Raw genomic sequence first — 16,587 nt, 5'->3', positions numbered from 1 at the left:
TAAGCGTTCACCTGGAGTCATTATAGGGAAGCTATAGTATATTGCTTATCAAAGATAAAGAGAAAACCTTAAAAGATCCCGAACTGCAATTATGTTAGAAACAATAATAAAAAATAGTTGGATTGAGTAGTCTTCTCTCAGCGCTTACATTCCCCAACCTGTTTATAGCAGCAGGTACACTTTACCACGTTTTCTCTTTGCCTGTAGTGATCCTGAGAACCTCTAGCTTTTATTCAGCATTTTTGGAGTATTATTTACGCGTTCCTCTTCTTCACCTTGTCTTCCTAAATAACCTTCCCCAAAGTTTTTTTTCTTTATTGTCTTCTCCCATATCTTCCAAGCTCTTGGCTTCAACTGTCTTTTTGTTGTTGTTGTTTGTTCACAAGTTCATATCTTCAGCCTCAAAATTTCCCCTTTAAGTCCCAAGTTTCCAGAGACATGTTAGACAACCACCTCGATGACACAGTAGCACAGTGGTTCTCAAAATGTGGCCCGTGTACTGTTTACAGGTTTCTGAAACCCTTTCAGGGGTTCCACAAGATGGAATCTATCTCCAACGTGATGCTAAATTATTCCAAATGATGTTATTTGTCTTTTCACTCTCTGTCTTACATGTGTGCAGTGGAATTTTCCCTAAGCTACACAACATCTCGTGACGTCATGGCCCTGGGAGCTGATGGAACATATGTACTTGTGTATTCTTGTGTTTTAAAAATTTCTTACTTTTAATTTCTAATGCAATAAATATAAACAGATACATTCTAATCCATATAAACCAAAGCTCTTTGAGGTTCTCAGTAATTTTTAAGAGCGTAAAGGGATTTGAGACAAAAACTTTGAGAACAACAATTGTAGCATATTATACTCAATAACTTTATAATGGAGCTCTTCAATTCTTCCCCCCATCCTTGAACTTTTGAAATCAATTCCTCATTCTTTTAATGGCACCATATTTTGTCAGACTCAGCATAGAAAACTTTAGAAGTATCTCTAATATTTCCTTTTTTCTCATGCTCCTACAAATCGAGTATACCAAGCCTTTTAGAAGAGTGTTTACGGTTCCAAACCTAGAAAGATAAGTAAAGGCCAGTCCACAGAGGGGCATTAAAATCATAACCAAAGAATAAACTTTATGGAGCCACTAATGATTTTTGGACAGAGGAGTAAATGGTCATGTCAGTAATTCAGTATTTAAGGTTATGCAGTGTGTTCAGCATTCATTGATTTAGTTGCCACATAGGCTGAGGATGAGAACACCTAAACGGAAATGACAGTTTGGGCTCTAATAAAAATATATTGGCATAATGTGCTCCATTTTTAAAAACATACTTTCTACCAGTATTGTATTATTGGCTCTATTTTTGTTTTTTAAAAAGGAACAATTCAGGAGGTAAGCTTAGCAAGGACATTGTTCACAGTTTACAGATTGAACTGAAGTTCAGATTAACCAGGGGACTTTCTCCAGGTTAGTAGACTGAGAAATATACAAACCAGTTTTATAACCCTCTGGCCTGTGACAGGGGAGAGATGCTGAGGGCTAAACAGGCACACAGGGCGCGTTGCTGTAATCTAAGCTTGCAGTCATATTTGCTTTTCAAGTCAGTAACTAGAACTGTTAAGCCCATGTGTATACATACCTTGTAGTCATGGTTTTCTTCAGTTTACACTCTTGGGTTAGTACAGTCCTGTTGGTATAAGGAAAGGAAATGCAAGGAAGACCAGGGTCTGTGAGCAATCTCCTGGCCTTGCTCCACTTTCCATAGGAGCATGGAGGGAAAGTGTTCACTTCATAAACGAAGGTTAAATTCTTGAGTACATAACATAATGACAAAATTCTCTAAGAGGGAGTAAGCGTCTTTCTCATTCCTCTACTTTATAGCAGCACCTCTCAAACTTTATTCCACAGGAGTAATAGAGTCCTGAGATAGAGAATTTGTTAAATCTGTTTTGCCTAATTATTTCCCAAACTGATTGAACCATAAAACTCTCTTTTTCTTGCTTTTTTCTCTTTTTCTTCTTCTTCTTTTTTTTTTTTGGTTGAATGCCTAATTCTATCCACTGCACAAAATAAAATGACTGTTTCCAGCACATGGTTTGGGAAATATTGACTTAGTCCCATATCATCAAAATTATTGAATAAATTTATTATCATGGCAAACATTTAAAAATAACATTACCATGACCATTTAAACGTCATATTCTTCCTTGGTGTCTTCCACTCCCAAGCTTCAAATGAATCTCCTTCATGTGAACAACTCCCAGATTTTGATCTTTTGCCCTCACTTCACTTTCTGTGGCCTGTTGTATTTTTTTTTCACCTGGGCCTCCTATCAGCCCTGCAGCACGTCCAAAATAGAGTGCTCTCCTCTATCCCAGTCTATTCCTTTCTCTTTCCCTGTGTTAGTTACTTATGACGTTGTTCCCAGCCACTCCCACTCAAGTAGACTGATGTCTTCAACTTTGCTTCTTTTCTTCCAATCTTTCTTCATGTTCGATTGATCACATCGCTTCAAATACTACACCTTTCTCTCCATTCTTATTCCTGTTGTCACTGACCCCAACTGAGCTCCCAGTTTATAGCCTCCCCATCTCTAGTTCATTTTATGACTAGAAGGAAGGAAGTCCCCACAGCTAATTCTGGCCAGTCCCTTGCTCACTCATTTTCACTGGGTATCACAGTCTGCCTGAAAACGTTCAGATTCAGGCACACATCTACGTCCTCCCACAGTGGGAATCCACCCTAATTTTCTAACATTTTTTTCCCAATAATGCCCTCCATGGAGTTATGGAACTGCTTCTATCAGAGTTACAGCATGTCTTAATGTTTTGTCTGTACAATTTCTATTCACCTTTGAGCCTCCTGTTCTCTTTGCTGGAATCTCCTTTATTTTCACCTGTTCCCGATCTTTACTCAGCAAATCCATCCATCCTTCCAGTCCCCATTTGGAGACCACCACCCACATGAGGTGTCTCTTAGTCCTCTCAGCAGGAAGGAGGTGTCTCTATTCTGACCCTTTATAACACTGCGTGTATAATTTACTTTTAACACTTACCTCATTCTGTCTTAAGTTCCAATTGTTTGTACACCCACCTTATGCTTGCTTACAGCTCAGCAAAGGGCACCCCTGCCATCTACATATTTGTGTCTTCTTCAGAGCCTAACTCAGAGATTTTACATGGGTGGAATGAAAAAAAAAATGTTTGTTGAATAAATATAACTGGTTTTAAATGTTATTTTAATTTTTATGTGTATGAAACCTCCTACCACAAATAGAGATCATATGAACAATATTCTCGTGCTCTTTAATTATAGCTCTTCTAGAGTGAATAGTATTGATGAGGCTTCAAATTAATAGGTAGTCACAGAATTTTTTTTTTTTTTTTTTTTTTTTTTGAGACAGAGCCTATATCTGTCATCCAGGCTGGAGTGCAGTGGTGCGATCTCAACTCACTGCAACCTCCACCTCCCGGGTTCACTCCATTCTCCTGCCGAGTAGCTGGGACTACAGGCGCCTGCCACCACACCCGGCTAATTTTTTGTGTTTTTGGCAGAGACGAGGTTTCACCGGGTTAGCCAGGATGGTCTCGATCTCCTGATCTCATGATCTGCCCGCCTCGGCCTCCCAAAGTGCTGGGATTACAGGCTTGAGCCACTGCGCCTGGCCCACAAAACTATTTTTATTTAAGTTCTAAATGTTCTTTTAAAATTTAATTTAGATGTAAGCATGTTTAGTATTTCCAAATTCACTTTACACAGACTATGAAAACCTTGACCCAGGAGGCCTTGAGAGAAAAAGGCCGCTGTGGCTTTTCGCAGTCTACCCACCCGCTGGCTTCGTGGCAGAAGTAGACTGTTCTCCCCCACGCTCATGTACTTGTCCCTGTGCACTTCCCAGAACTGAAATTATGGCTCTTGTTTACGTTTCAAATAACTTCCTTGTGTGCATGTTGTGTAAGAAGAGAGATGTCAATACAGATGTAATGAAGCAGGTTAAAGCCACCTGAGAATATTTGTCTAGAGATAAATGACAATGTGGCTAACCTGAGAGCACTTACTCTTAGTAGATCTCCAGGCTGGTCCATTTCACAATTTAAAGTCCTGTATCAGGAGACGTTGTCAAACATTATCTCTACATTTCTTTAGAGCATGGGTCTAATAAGATCATTCATCTAATAATTTTAAGAAGCTCTTTCTCTCCTAGAGCAATGCTTCTCAAACTACTGTATGTGCGTATGAGCTGGAGATCTCGTTGAAACTGAGTGCAAGCAGGTCTGGGGTGGGTGCGGGATTCTGCATTTCTGTTCAGCTCCCAGGTGCTGCGGGTGCTGCTGGTTCATGGACCACACTAGGCAGAGACCTAGCGGAGGGTTCTTGGAGTTTGGTGATGCTGTTCTCATCCAGGTTCGTCAGTTATGCAAAATGGTTTTCTTTCTGTGTCTTGGTTTACCTCATCTGTAACATGAGAATATTGAATGAAATGGTGTCTAATGGCTCTTCTCAACTCAAACATTTTAGGATGACACAGGAGGAGGTAAGAAGAATGAGGGGGCAGGCTGCGGTTCTGAGCACAGATTCATTCTCTTAATCTCCACCCAACTTTCATATTTATTAACAGTTTATTTTAAAGGTAGTATGAATGACACACCATATGTTTTCCATATTTATATTAGAATGTAGACCTTCACAAAATAGTTTTAAATATGACAACTTAGTAAATAAATTGCAAGTAAAATATACTTCGCCCTCTGCCCTCATCATTTACATGTGTTTTGTTGCTTTTATGTTATTAGGAAATCCTCCATAGCTTGGGTGGGATTGAAAACCTGGCTCAGGTAAGATTCCTGTTGTGGTGGCTGGTCTCGCCTTCTCAGTTTGTGCCTGCTCTGAGCAAGAGTTAAAAGGGTGTGTGGCTTTCCTGTGTTATGCTGTCTGCCCCAGAGAGGGACAGGTGGGGTTAAGTGTGAGTGTGAGGCATGATACTCACAGAGCAGGGAGGAACCCACGACATTTTGTTCTGGCTGATTGGGCTCACTTTGCTCAGCCTGTTGAAATGAGAAGGTGCTATAAAGGGTCACATGTCTTTAGCTAGTAATAATAAGAAATAGGCAGCTGGGTGCAGTGGCTCACGCCTGTAATCCTAGCATTTTGGGAGGCCGAGATGGGTGGATCACCTGAGATCAGGAGTTTGAGACCAGCCTGGCCAACATGGTGAAACCCCGTCTCTACTAAAAATATAAAAGTCAGCCAGGCACGGTGGCGGGTGCCTATAATCCCAGCTACTCAGGAGGCTGAGGCAGGAGAAACGCTTGAACCTGAGGGGGCGGAGGTTGCAGTGAGCGGAGGTTGCACCATTGCACTCCAGCCTGGGCAAAAGAATGAAACTCCATCTAACAACAACAACAAAAGGGGCGATGGCTGGAAGGCTCAAGCCCTTAGCATTGTATATACCATATGGTAGGAGGAAAAGAAGTATGTGTATATATATGTATATATATTTGAGACGGTGTCTTACTGTGTTGCTTAGGCTGATCTCAAAATGCTGGGCCCAAGCAATCCTCCTGCTTCAGCCTCCTGAGTGTGGGATTACAGGTGTGTGCCGCTGGGCCTGGCAAGATAATAACCTGATTATGAAGATGTTCAAAACTTTTTCACACAAGAAAATGATTACTGTGCTCAATAAAATACTAATAAATAGATGACAAAGAAAGGAAGGATCTTGACCTTATTTATTTTTCTGCTTTGCTACCTACTGAGGGAGGGTAAGCAAGTGAATATATATACTGAGCAACTCAGAGGCTTGCATTTATTAATACAATAAAACAAAATTTCTTTCTTTCTTTTTTTTTTTTGAGACAGGGTCTCACTCTGTCACCCAGGCTGGAGTGCAGTGGTGCGATGTCGGCTCACCGCAACCTCTGCCTCCTGGGTTCAAGTGATTCTCGTGCCTCAGCCTCCCAAGTAGCTGAGATTACAGGCATGCGCCACCATGCCCGAATCATTTTTTTTTTTTTTTCGTATTTTTAGTAGAGACAGCGTTACACCATGTTGGCCAGGTTGGAATAACACAAAATTTCTGATCATGTTTTTGAGTTGGAACAGGCTAGTCTCCTAAAACCTGTATAATGTTTACAGAGAGAATGATTTTCATAATAAACATGTGGCCCTGCAAACTCATTCTGAATAATTAATGGAAGATTACATTTGTGGCAATTTAACATTAAATCTACTTTATTTTATTATATTCTTAGAAAATTGATTCATTTTTTTTTCAAGAACCTTTTTAAATTGACTAGAGGTTTACCTCATTTAATAACGTAATATTTCATAAGATTATATTACAAAGCATCTTCTTATCCATTTTAACTTCTTTTATAATATTAGAAATTACCTGTTTCCCTGAGCCTGTTTCTTATTATAATCAATTATCCACAGTGAGAATTATCAGACTACTCAGTGCTCATTTTATTCTGATTATTGCTAACTGCATGTATGCTGGCTAGACATATATTCAGAGACTATAAAATATAATGTCAATAAAATATATACAATGTATTATAAAAAGTTCTCCTAAAAAGATACATTGAAGAATAAACATTCTATATACTATATATTATGTATCTTATATGTATCTTGTATTTGGATACTAAATTACACCACAAACTTTCCTAGTGAAGAGTCATTTTGAGACTTTCGAGAGTTTATAGAGTCTTGAGATGGTCTTTCCCTCAACTTCATAGCATGCAAGAGAAGTCAAAGAATCTAGAAACCCAGCCACCTTTTGCGCTTGAGTGGTAACAGTCCCAGAAGGAGCATGAGGATTATTTGATGAATCTGTTGTGCCACCTACAGTTGATTTTAAGAACTGCAGCATCTTGTTCCTTGCTTCCTTGTGTGCTTTTGGTGTCCTCCTGACTGGCTTGTTGGTTTGGTCCTTCATGCAGTACATGGAGATTGTAGCCAGTGAGTACCTTGGCTATGGAGAAGAGCAGCACACTGTGGACAAGCTGGTCAACATGACATGTAAGTGTTGTTGTGGGGACACAGCCAGTTTTGTGGACTTGCTAGAAAAGCAGTATGGTGTTTGCAGTAGGAAACAGGGATACTTTAAATATTTATTAATGTTTCCACACACAGCTCAGGTGCTGAGCATCCTGGCCAGTTGTTATATTTAGTGGCAACATACAGCCAAAAGGAAGATGTTTAGATTACAACCCTTACCTTGAAAAGCACAATTTATTTAATGCAGGAGAGGCTTCCATAAAAGCAAATTTTGGTAAAACATATTTTTGCCTCTTTTTATTTCTGTTAAAATGTCAGAGACTATCCAGTTTTTTTTCCCCCCTATAAAATTGGGTTACTCATGATACCTACCTCATAGAATCTGAAGCATCCAGAGCGTGAAAAAGAAAAATAACAACAACAAACCTTATCTGATGCTGTGAATGTGAAAACGCTGGGCTGTGAGTGTGAGGTATTCCTTAGTCACTCAATCTTCTCCCGTTGGAGGCTCTTCCCCGCCCTGCTGTCCTGCACTCCAGCTTTGATGAGCCACAGATGTCCTGCCGTGTGGGAGGCCAGTCCGTTTTCTTTGTGTGAATCGACTGGCTCTCCGTATCCTCCTGTGGGGCAGCACAGTGGTTCTCAGATCCGGGCAGAGAAGAGTTTATGGCAAGCCCTGGGCACCAGGAATTCTCTTTGAGGATGACTGTTTTCCTCAGCTGAGGAAACTAGCAGGTTCCTCTCATTTGCTGGCCTTCCCTCTCTTCTTTATGAGTTGAAATCTTTGCAGAGAGGACCTTTGAAGAACAGGCCTCACTTGGAACTGGTAAGGTTAAGAAACTTGTTCAAATTTAAGTGGAAAGAGAGGTTTGCCTTTTTTGGTATTTTTAGATTTCATTATTATAATAACATTACAAAATAAATAACAGTGGAGCTTGAGGAGTAATTCTTGGGGTAAAAAAGTAGCCATGCTGCTCCTGCGTCTGTTGTTCCTTTTGTGCTGTCTGTATTCCCTTTGCCCTTTCTCTGCCTACCCATATGTACTGCAGATCTGTGCTCCCGGGAGTACTCCCCATTTAATCTCCAGATGCCTCTTTGCGCTCTTTCTTTCCTTTATAGATATCTTTCAAAAACTTGCTGCAGTCAAAGATCAAAGAGAATGGGTCACCACAAGTGGAGCCCACAAGGTGAGTGGCCCCCAAAAGAGTTAATGGTTCTGCTCCCTATGGCAATCATTCACATTTGGGAAGTTCAGAGCCTTTGCAGTTAAGTTATGTGTAATTAGAATCCAGAAACCTGGCAGCCTGGCCTAAAATTGTGAATCTTTGTCAACCCTTTTATATTCTTTGCCAGCGTTTCGAGTTAATAGAGATATAATAAATACACGTTTTCTGGAACTCCTTTCCTTTTTTTCTATGCCATGTAATACCAACTAGGTTTATTGCTTAAATATTACTTGAAAATCCCTGGCTATGTATAAACTCACCCTAGGTGTGCGTTTATAAATAAGTCAACAAAAATAAAATTGTGCATATGTATACATATAAATTCCATATGGCATGTGGGGCTATAGTAGTTTGAACCACATGTGATTGCCACTGTAGGTCAAAACAAACTATATTTATAGCAAAACTGTTTAGATTGTAACCATGTGGAGCCAAGTTTCAGTAACCTGTTGAGTTTCATATCCCAGGAAGCCACTTTCTAGTGTATATGGGAGTAAGATTGCCTAAAATGTGTTAACACATGCCGCTCATAGTCTAGAGGATGATTCTAGGTGATACACAGGTCAACGTTTTTTGTTTCCATAGCCATCTATTTCACAGATATTATTGCTTACAATTGGAAAATTGTTTTGAGCTAACATTAAAGGTGTTAATTGAATATGGCAAAAATTGTGAAAGTAATATGTAATGGATTGAAATTTGGGAAACATTAGAAGACAGAGATAAAAGAGAGAAGAAAAAGAGGAAAGGATCAGATGAACAAAGATAATGGTAACTTTATTAAGATAAAATGAAATCATAAAGGCAAAAAATCCGTATGCTGGAAACATAAAAATTATCTTTGCAGTCGTTGCACAGGTTGCAGCTCTGACCTGGGACATTTTGGGAGGCACTTTTCAGGGGCACTCTGCATTCTGAAAATGTAGAGAATTTTCCAAGTAAGAAAACTTGCCTTAACAAGAATTCAGGGAAAGCCACTGACAAAATACAGACTTCCAGCTAAGTCATATTATTTAGGATGATGCTTGGGAACATAAATGGTGCACCTTCAACATCAATTAGAAATCTGAGAGGCAAATGGAATGCTCGATAGTATTCATATCTTCTTTAGTTTGGCAAAAGAATGAAAATTTCAATATTTTGTTGAAAAATAGTTTCATAATTTGGAAAGTGACTAGCACAGTGCCTAGCTCAAAGTGAGTTCTCAATGGCTGATCTCTACCACTGTTGTAATTTATGTCATTAATTGTCCCGGTTCTCCCCAGGGTGGGATCAGAAGGGGCAAAGAATACTTGGGCACATGGAAATAGAGGGAAGTATGAGAACCAGGTTGGTCATGTGGCTTGATGCCTTTTGCTTCCTGTCCTGGGCAAGGAATGGCTACCAGAGGTTACTCTCCAGAGTTCCAAAGTAAGGAGAGATGGACTCCTGCATCTGTAAAGAACCAGATATTTTGAATGTTTAATAAAACTCTTTTTAAGAATAAACTTTTATATTGACTACAAAAAATACAAAAGAAACTGCATAAGGCTTGAGAGGCCATAATATTTTTTCACTATTCTATGGTTAAAGCCATAATAAAATAAACAACTTGATTATATTAACAAAAAGTGTTTATAAAGATATATTTAATGCCATGAAAAAATTTCGGTAGATGACATTAAGAAAAAAACATAAGAGAGAGCAGCTTTAACATTATATATACAGTTTGTGCTTAATTGTATATGCACATACATTATAAACTACTAAGCAAACAAAAGAAAACAAAACAGAACAAAAAGGTTAAGCCTGTATGATCTTGAGAGGGAAACATTTTGCCATTCAAGTGGCTGGTAATGGAAAATAAATTAATGTTAATGTTGAAAAAAGAAGCTTGTAGTACTTATATAATTAAACTTTATTTTACTTCATTTTTCAGACATTAGTAAATTTACTTGGTGCCCGAGATACTAATGTTCTATTGGGTTCCCTTCTGGCTCTGGCTAGTTTAGCAGAAAGGTAAGTAGTATATTCTGCTATACTTTCCAGTTCTGCTACTATAGCAATTTAGGTGGGAAGGATGCAAAATAATCAGTTACTTTGTCAACTACTTAATACAATTTCTTGATACGTAAGTGTGAAATAACATGTTGAAGAGAATCCTGGATAGAAAGCATTATTTAAAAATTTAAACTGGAAAGGCAAATCATAGTTAAAATTTTTCTTTTTATTTCCTGACTGGAAATGTTTACTTAGTCTTTTATCTAACCCTCAGTTACTTCTAATTTCAAAATCACCATAATCTTTCTTTGGCAGCTGAATCTTTTTGACCTTCTTAATTCATTCTTACCTGAGAATTTTAACATACAGAACATTTTCAAACATTTGTGGGCTTTGAAAAATTTTCAAGAAGATCTTTCTCCTTATAAATGTCATGATTATTTTAAATGTTTTTAAGACAATAAGTGGACCATTGCTTTTCTGTGAATAACATATGATTCCTTTTGTTTTCTGATCTCTTCTCCCAAGATAATATTGGAGCGAATATAAATATAATAGGAATATAGTGAATTTATATGGTTAGCCTTTGTGTCCCCACCCAAATCTCATCTTGTATTGTAATCCCTATAATCCCCATAGTTCCCTCATGTCAAGGGAGAGACCAGGTGGAGGTAATTGAATCATGGGTCCATTTCCTCCATGCTGTTCTTGTGATAGTGAGTGAGTTCTCACAAGATCTGATGGTTTTATGAAGGGCTCTTCCCCCTTCGCTCAGCACTTATCCTTCCTGCTGCCTTGTGAGGAAGGTGCCTTGCTTACTCTTTATCTTCCACCGTGACTGTTTATGTTCCCTGAGGCCTCCCCAGCCATGCTGAACTGTGAGTCAATTAAACCTCTTTCCTTTATAAATCACCCAGTCTCGGGCAGTTCTTTATACTAGTATGAAAAAGGACTAATACATGGAGGTAGCAAAATATGCTTTTAGTAATTGCTAATATTTTTCAATTTACAGTCCAGAATGTAGGGAGAAGATAAGTGAACTCAACATTGTAGAGAATCTGTTGATGATTTTACATGAATACGACTTGCTTTCTAAAAGGTAGGATTGCTAACAGGAGAAAAAGACAATGCAGTGCCTTTATTTGACAGAAACACTTGTTGTTATTTTTATTACGTCGTGTTATTTACATTGTAACTGAATATAATGAGTCAGCTTAGCATTTATTTTCTGTTTAAGTTTATATAAAGAGAATAGAGCAAAGAAGTATATCCATTTATCTTTAGTCTTGCATTACTTCTAGATCTGGGCATAGAAGCTGATGAAATAAATTTTTGTGATACCATCTTTAATGTTTTGTTTATTGCATTTATTTATATCCTGCCTTTTTAGGGAAAGAAACTCTGAGGTGGGTCTATTTTTAGTAATTTCAAATTGTGTATTACAATAAATGATTAGATTGCTAAGATCCATTTGCATTAAGGCAAGTAAAATAAGATAGCAACTGACTTGTTTGTGATCCCCTGCTCTAATAACTCAAAATAAAATCTAGAGTAAAATGGATTCATTTTTACTTGAACTGCATATTGTTCTAATAACTATCCAGATAGTTATTAGATTGTGCTTAAACAGAGTTGCAATCTACATCATTTGATATATAGTTGAGTGATTTTCTAAAGAGACAAAAGAAATAAAAAGAAATCTCAAGCAATGAAGCCCTGATACTTAACTCATAGTAAATCCTTTTGGATTCTTCTTCAAAACTCTCGTAAAAGAGCATTAAATCTAGATAATACTTACAGACTTGGTTATCTGAACAAACCAGGTTCCAAGCTTGGTACCAGGTGTTGAAAACCAAAGATGAATAAGTTATAAATATGTAACGTAGGAGAGGTCAGACGGCGCTATAACTGGTACAGTAGACAGATGCACAGGGGACTCTGGGAGCATGGAGCAGAGACTTCCCAATTAGAATGTGGAGTCATGCAAAGTTTCCTGGAGGAAAGAGGAGATATCTGGCCAGAGAGAGAGAGAGACAAAGTAAAAACAGAATGTGCTTGGACATGGAGGCATGAAATTGGGTATGTTAGAGGAATGTGATGGTTGGGCACAGCAGGAGCACAAGAACGAAAGTGCCAGAGAACTAGAGCAGATAGTTAATGATAAACTTAAAATGTAGCTAACTTTGATCAGTGTTCTATTTATGCCAAGACCTGCTCTAAGCACCTTGCATATTAACTCATGTGATCTGCACACTAACCCTGTTTTTCCCATATTTTATAGATAAGGCAACAAGACACCTTTATCCAGGTCATGCTGGTCTCTGATAAATAACAATGTGAATTTTATCATGAACATTATGGGGACTCGTGGAAAAATTTTAAGCATGATCAAATTTGTTTTCTGAAAGATCACTTTGATAGCAGTGTATGTGGGAGTGAGGTGGGGGGTGTTTGTTCATATCCACACATTGAGATCCACTTACAACAAGGAGAGGATGTTTGGTGTAGAAAGTTTGTGAAGGTAAAGAATACTATTTATCAAGGAACATTTATTATTAATGTCAGAGCACAAAATTCGGGAGGGAGAGGAGCCATAGATAATCAGTTCAGGGGAAAGGAATGAGAAACCAGTATGGGAATGAGAATATTGGAAAGGTAGATGAAAGAAGGGTTTATATCTTGAGCATGACCAAGGATTACAAGGAGGGGAGGAGCAGGGGGGTTAGCTAGCTGCCTGATGTTCAAGAGCATCCCAGAAGTTACCCAGGAAATAGAAAACACTAAGAGCTCTTGACTGACTGTGGAGGAGTGTGAGAAGAGGAATATGTGTCTTGATGCCTCCCAGTCTTGTGGCTTGGAAAACTGAAAATATTGTGGTGCCATGAGTCAAGGTCGGGGATATAAGGTGAAGAATAGACCTGGGGAGGAGGCTAATGACTTTGAGTTTAGGGGTAGTGTGGTGAGTACTTGTGGATCATCCATGTGGCTAAAACTTCTGGAGGTTAGGAGCAATGCCTGGGCTGAGGTCATGATGGCAAGGTAGAAAGAGTGTTTGAAATCATGGGAATGGATGACACTATCCAGGATGAGAGTGTTTAAGTATGAGACTAGAGGACTGAGGATGATTCTATAAAACATTTATCATCATAATTTTTCATGGCACAGCTGAACCTTGTGTCTTTACCATCAATTTAATGCACTTTACACTGAGTATATAGTAACTGAGTGCGTTGCCCTTAACTCCCCTGCATTGTAGTGTTTTTGACATTTTCTATCAATGTCTTATTTTGCAATTACACAGTAAGTTTCTGAAGACTAGAATAAGGCTTTTAATTTTTTATTTATTTATTTATTTATTTTGTCTTTAGCACAATGCACATCTCATTGTTTGTCCTTGATACTTATTTGCTGGTCAGTAGTTTTTGTTTTTGAAATAGAGTCTCGCTCTGTCACCCAGGCTGGAGTGCAGTTGCAAGTGACCTTGGCGCACTGCAACCTCTGCCTCCTGGGTTCGAGCAATTCTCCTGCCTCAGCCTCCCAAGTGGCTGTGATTACAGGCACACACCACCACGCCCTGCCAATGCTGGTCAGTAGGTTTTTAACCAGACCAATGATGATGCAACGAGCCTATAATTTAGGACAGTGATCTGTGAACTATGACCTACAGGCTAAGTTTATTCCACTGCTTATTTTTGTAAATAAAGATTTATTGTAACACAGGGATCCTAATTTTTTTTTTTTTTTTTTTTTTTTTTTTTTTTTGAGACAGAGTCTCGCTTAGTCGCCCAGGCTGGAGTGCAGTGGCGGGATCTCGGCTCACTGCAAGCTCCGCCTCCCGGGTTCACGCCATTCTCCTTCCTCAGCCTCCCGAGTAGCTGGGACTACAGGCGCCCGCCGCCTCGCCCGGCTAATTTTTTGCATTTTTAGTACAGACGGGGTTTCACCATGTTAGCCAGGATGGTCTCGATCTCCTGACCTCGTGATCCGCCCGCCTCGGCCTCCCAAAGTGCTGGGATTACAGGCGTGAGCCACCGCGCCCGGCCCTAATTTATTTTTATATGTTGTCTGTGGCTGCTTTCATGCTATCAGCATAGATGAGTTCTTGTGACAGAGATTGTACGGTTAGTAAAGCTAAAAGTGTTTGATTTTGATCGGGCTCCTAACAGAAAATGCACGTTGACCCATGATTTACAAAATGTTAGGGTTATATTTAATGCACTGATGATAGCTTTAGTCTTAATGTAAAGTCATCAACTCATGATGTTGTGATTCTCACCCCCACCCTCCCCACCCCTTTCAGACTAACAGCGGAGCTGCTGCGCCTACTTTGTGCAGAGCCCCAGGTGAAAGAGCAGGTGAAGCTCTACGAGGGGATACCTGTCCTCCTTAGTCTGCTCCACTCCGACCACCTGAAGCTGCTCTGGAGCGTTGTCTGGATTCTGGTACAGGTTTGTGAGGACCCTGAGACCAGCGTGGAAATTCGTATTTGGGGAGGCATCAAACAGCTTCTTCATATTTTACGAGGGTGAGTCAGAGTGGGCTTTGGCCTACTTTGCCCTATTTGTTGAAGTCTGGGGACTCTGTGACGAGATGGCAGATTGGTGTGTGCTCACCTCGTTCCCTTCTGCTTTGGGGTTTCTTTGGTAATTCATGCCTTCCGCAGTCATCTATACTTGTCACAAGCATGTTCTACATCGATGTCAGGGGCATTCATCTTTTAAATTCCTTGGGGACCTGGATATATTTATCTTTGCATCACCAACCCCCAGTACAGTGCTGGGAATGTCGAAGGCCATCAATCTGCAAATATAGTGAAGGCTGAATGGAAATCCAGTAACCTAAAGAAAACCTTTGTCTTGTCACCTTTTCCTTGAATTAGTATATGCATTTTGTCATTCCAAGTATAATAATTACTAATATTTTCCTAAAATGTTTGTGTGTGCACATATATTATTATCTATAAAGAGAAAATAAAGCCTATATGAAAGGAGCAGGTGTATAATCCTTATTTTTCAAAGATGATATCATTAATCAAGTGGTTGCCATGTTACTAACTCTAGTCCAGTTCTCTACTTTTCTCTCAGTGGTCCTCTAAGGTGGGCATCATCTCTCTTTTAAAAGTAGAATTCCAGTGACATTGTAAGTCAGGAGCATAGAGAATGGATAGTTTAGTTTCCAATTGAAATTCTCTAGAAGCATGTTGCAATCTAACTTCTGTATTTTCTGAATTAAATATATTGAAGTATTGAATAATAATATCTTGTGGTACCATCCATGGGAAGATTCTATTACCTAATGTTGTTTTAAAGTATAATTCAGTTCTATGGGTGCTGAATCAAAGTTAAAAAAAATGAGTATGCATATTTGAACTGGATCATGTTTATGATCTGCAGTACATAAATAAAGCTCATTTTAATACAAGCAGAGGGACTTACCAATTTTCATATAACTAGATATTGTCAAATCAATATTGTTATGACTTTGTACTTGTTATGCTTCTAGGGATATTGCAGAACTGTGTGTTACCAACTTCATTTTCTCTGAGGGAACATTCAGAAGCATAAGAACAGACTGTAGAGACATGAACAGTCGCTTTGTTAACAATATCTGTCATTACCTAAACAAAGAAAAAAATTTATAGACTGTTGGCATTCTACTTGCTTTATGAATGTGACATAAAGATATCAATACTTTATAGTATAAATTATAAGTCATTCATTAGTGCTGTGACATAATAAGCCAGCCCCTTGGTCAAAATAATTACAATTGCCAAAGGTTTTTTGTTTAGGTTTGTAGGATGACGATGGTAATGATGATCATGGCGGTGGTTATATCTTTATTATTGGACAACCATACCTATTGCAATAGGTGTGGGTTGCCCTCTTGGAGAACAGCTATTTTCTTAAGAATAAAATGAAATTCTATAATAGTTAAGCAGAATTTCAAAGACAAAACCTGCCTTTTTCTCATATAGAATTGAATCTAGCTTTTCTCTTTTGCTCAAGTCATAACTATCCTTGGTGAAAAAGAGGTCTTTCACATCTAAAGGATCATTTTCCAGTCCATTTTGATGGTGCAATGTTAGCAAACTTTTCCCTGGGATAATGACATATTTTAACTCTTATTCTATGTTAAATATGTGCTGGTGCTCTGGGAGAATTTATTACCCCAGCTGGATAAACAGTTTCCTTTCAGAGCTCGTTCCTGCCCCTGGGCTGACTGCAGCTGGCACTAGGGGTAAAGGTTGCCAGGCTGTCTTGTGGCTTGAGTATGAACACCACTGTTGTCAGGGCAGTTTCCGGGAAACTTTCTCATGCCTGTTCACCTGCCATCCCACACTCAAAGGCAGCTCCCAAAGGGCTCTCTTGTTCGGGTGAAGAG

General features: G+C 39.0%; 1 protein-coding gene across 2 annotated transcripts in view; it reads left to right on the top strand.

The window, feature by feature from the left end:
- Nucleotides 1-16,587, top strand: part of NEK10 (NIMA related kinase 10) — a 263,478-nt gene that overhangs the window by 53,068 nt on the left and 193,823 nt on the right. For both annotated transcript variants that reach the window (XM_025376245.1, XM_025376246.1), the window contains exons 8-13: nt 4,792-4,833; nt 6,943-7,021; nt 8,120-8,187; nt 10,145-10,224; nt 11,219-11,305; nt 14,507-14,731. In XM_025376245.1, the coding sequence (XP_025232030.1) occupies nt 4,792-4,833; nt 6,943-7,021; nt 8,120-8,187; nt 10,145-10,224; nt 11,219-11,305; nt 14,507-14,731 (581 nt within the window). The remainder of the gene's footprint in view (nt 1-4,791; nt 4,834-6,942; nt 7,022-8,119; nt 8,188-10,144; nt 10,225-11,218; nt 11,306-14,506; nt 14,732-16,587) is intronic.

The sequence above is a fragment of the Theropithecus gelada genome, chromosome 2 (genome assembly GCF_003255815.1).
Source record: "Theropithecus gelada isolate Dixy chromosome 2, Tgel_1.0, whole genome shotgun sequence".
Taxonomy (NCBI): domain Eukaryota; kingdom Metazoa; phylum Chordata; class Mammalia; order Primates; family Cercopithecidae; genus Theropithecus; species Theropithecus gelada.
Note: the sequence above shows the minus strand (reverse complement) of the source record. Positions and strands in the feature narration are given on the sequence as shown.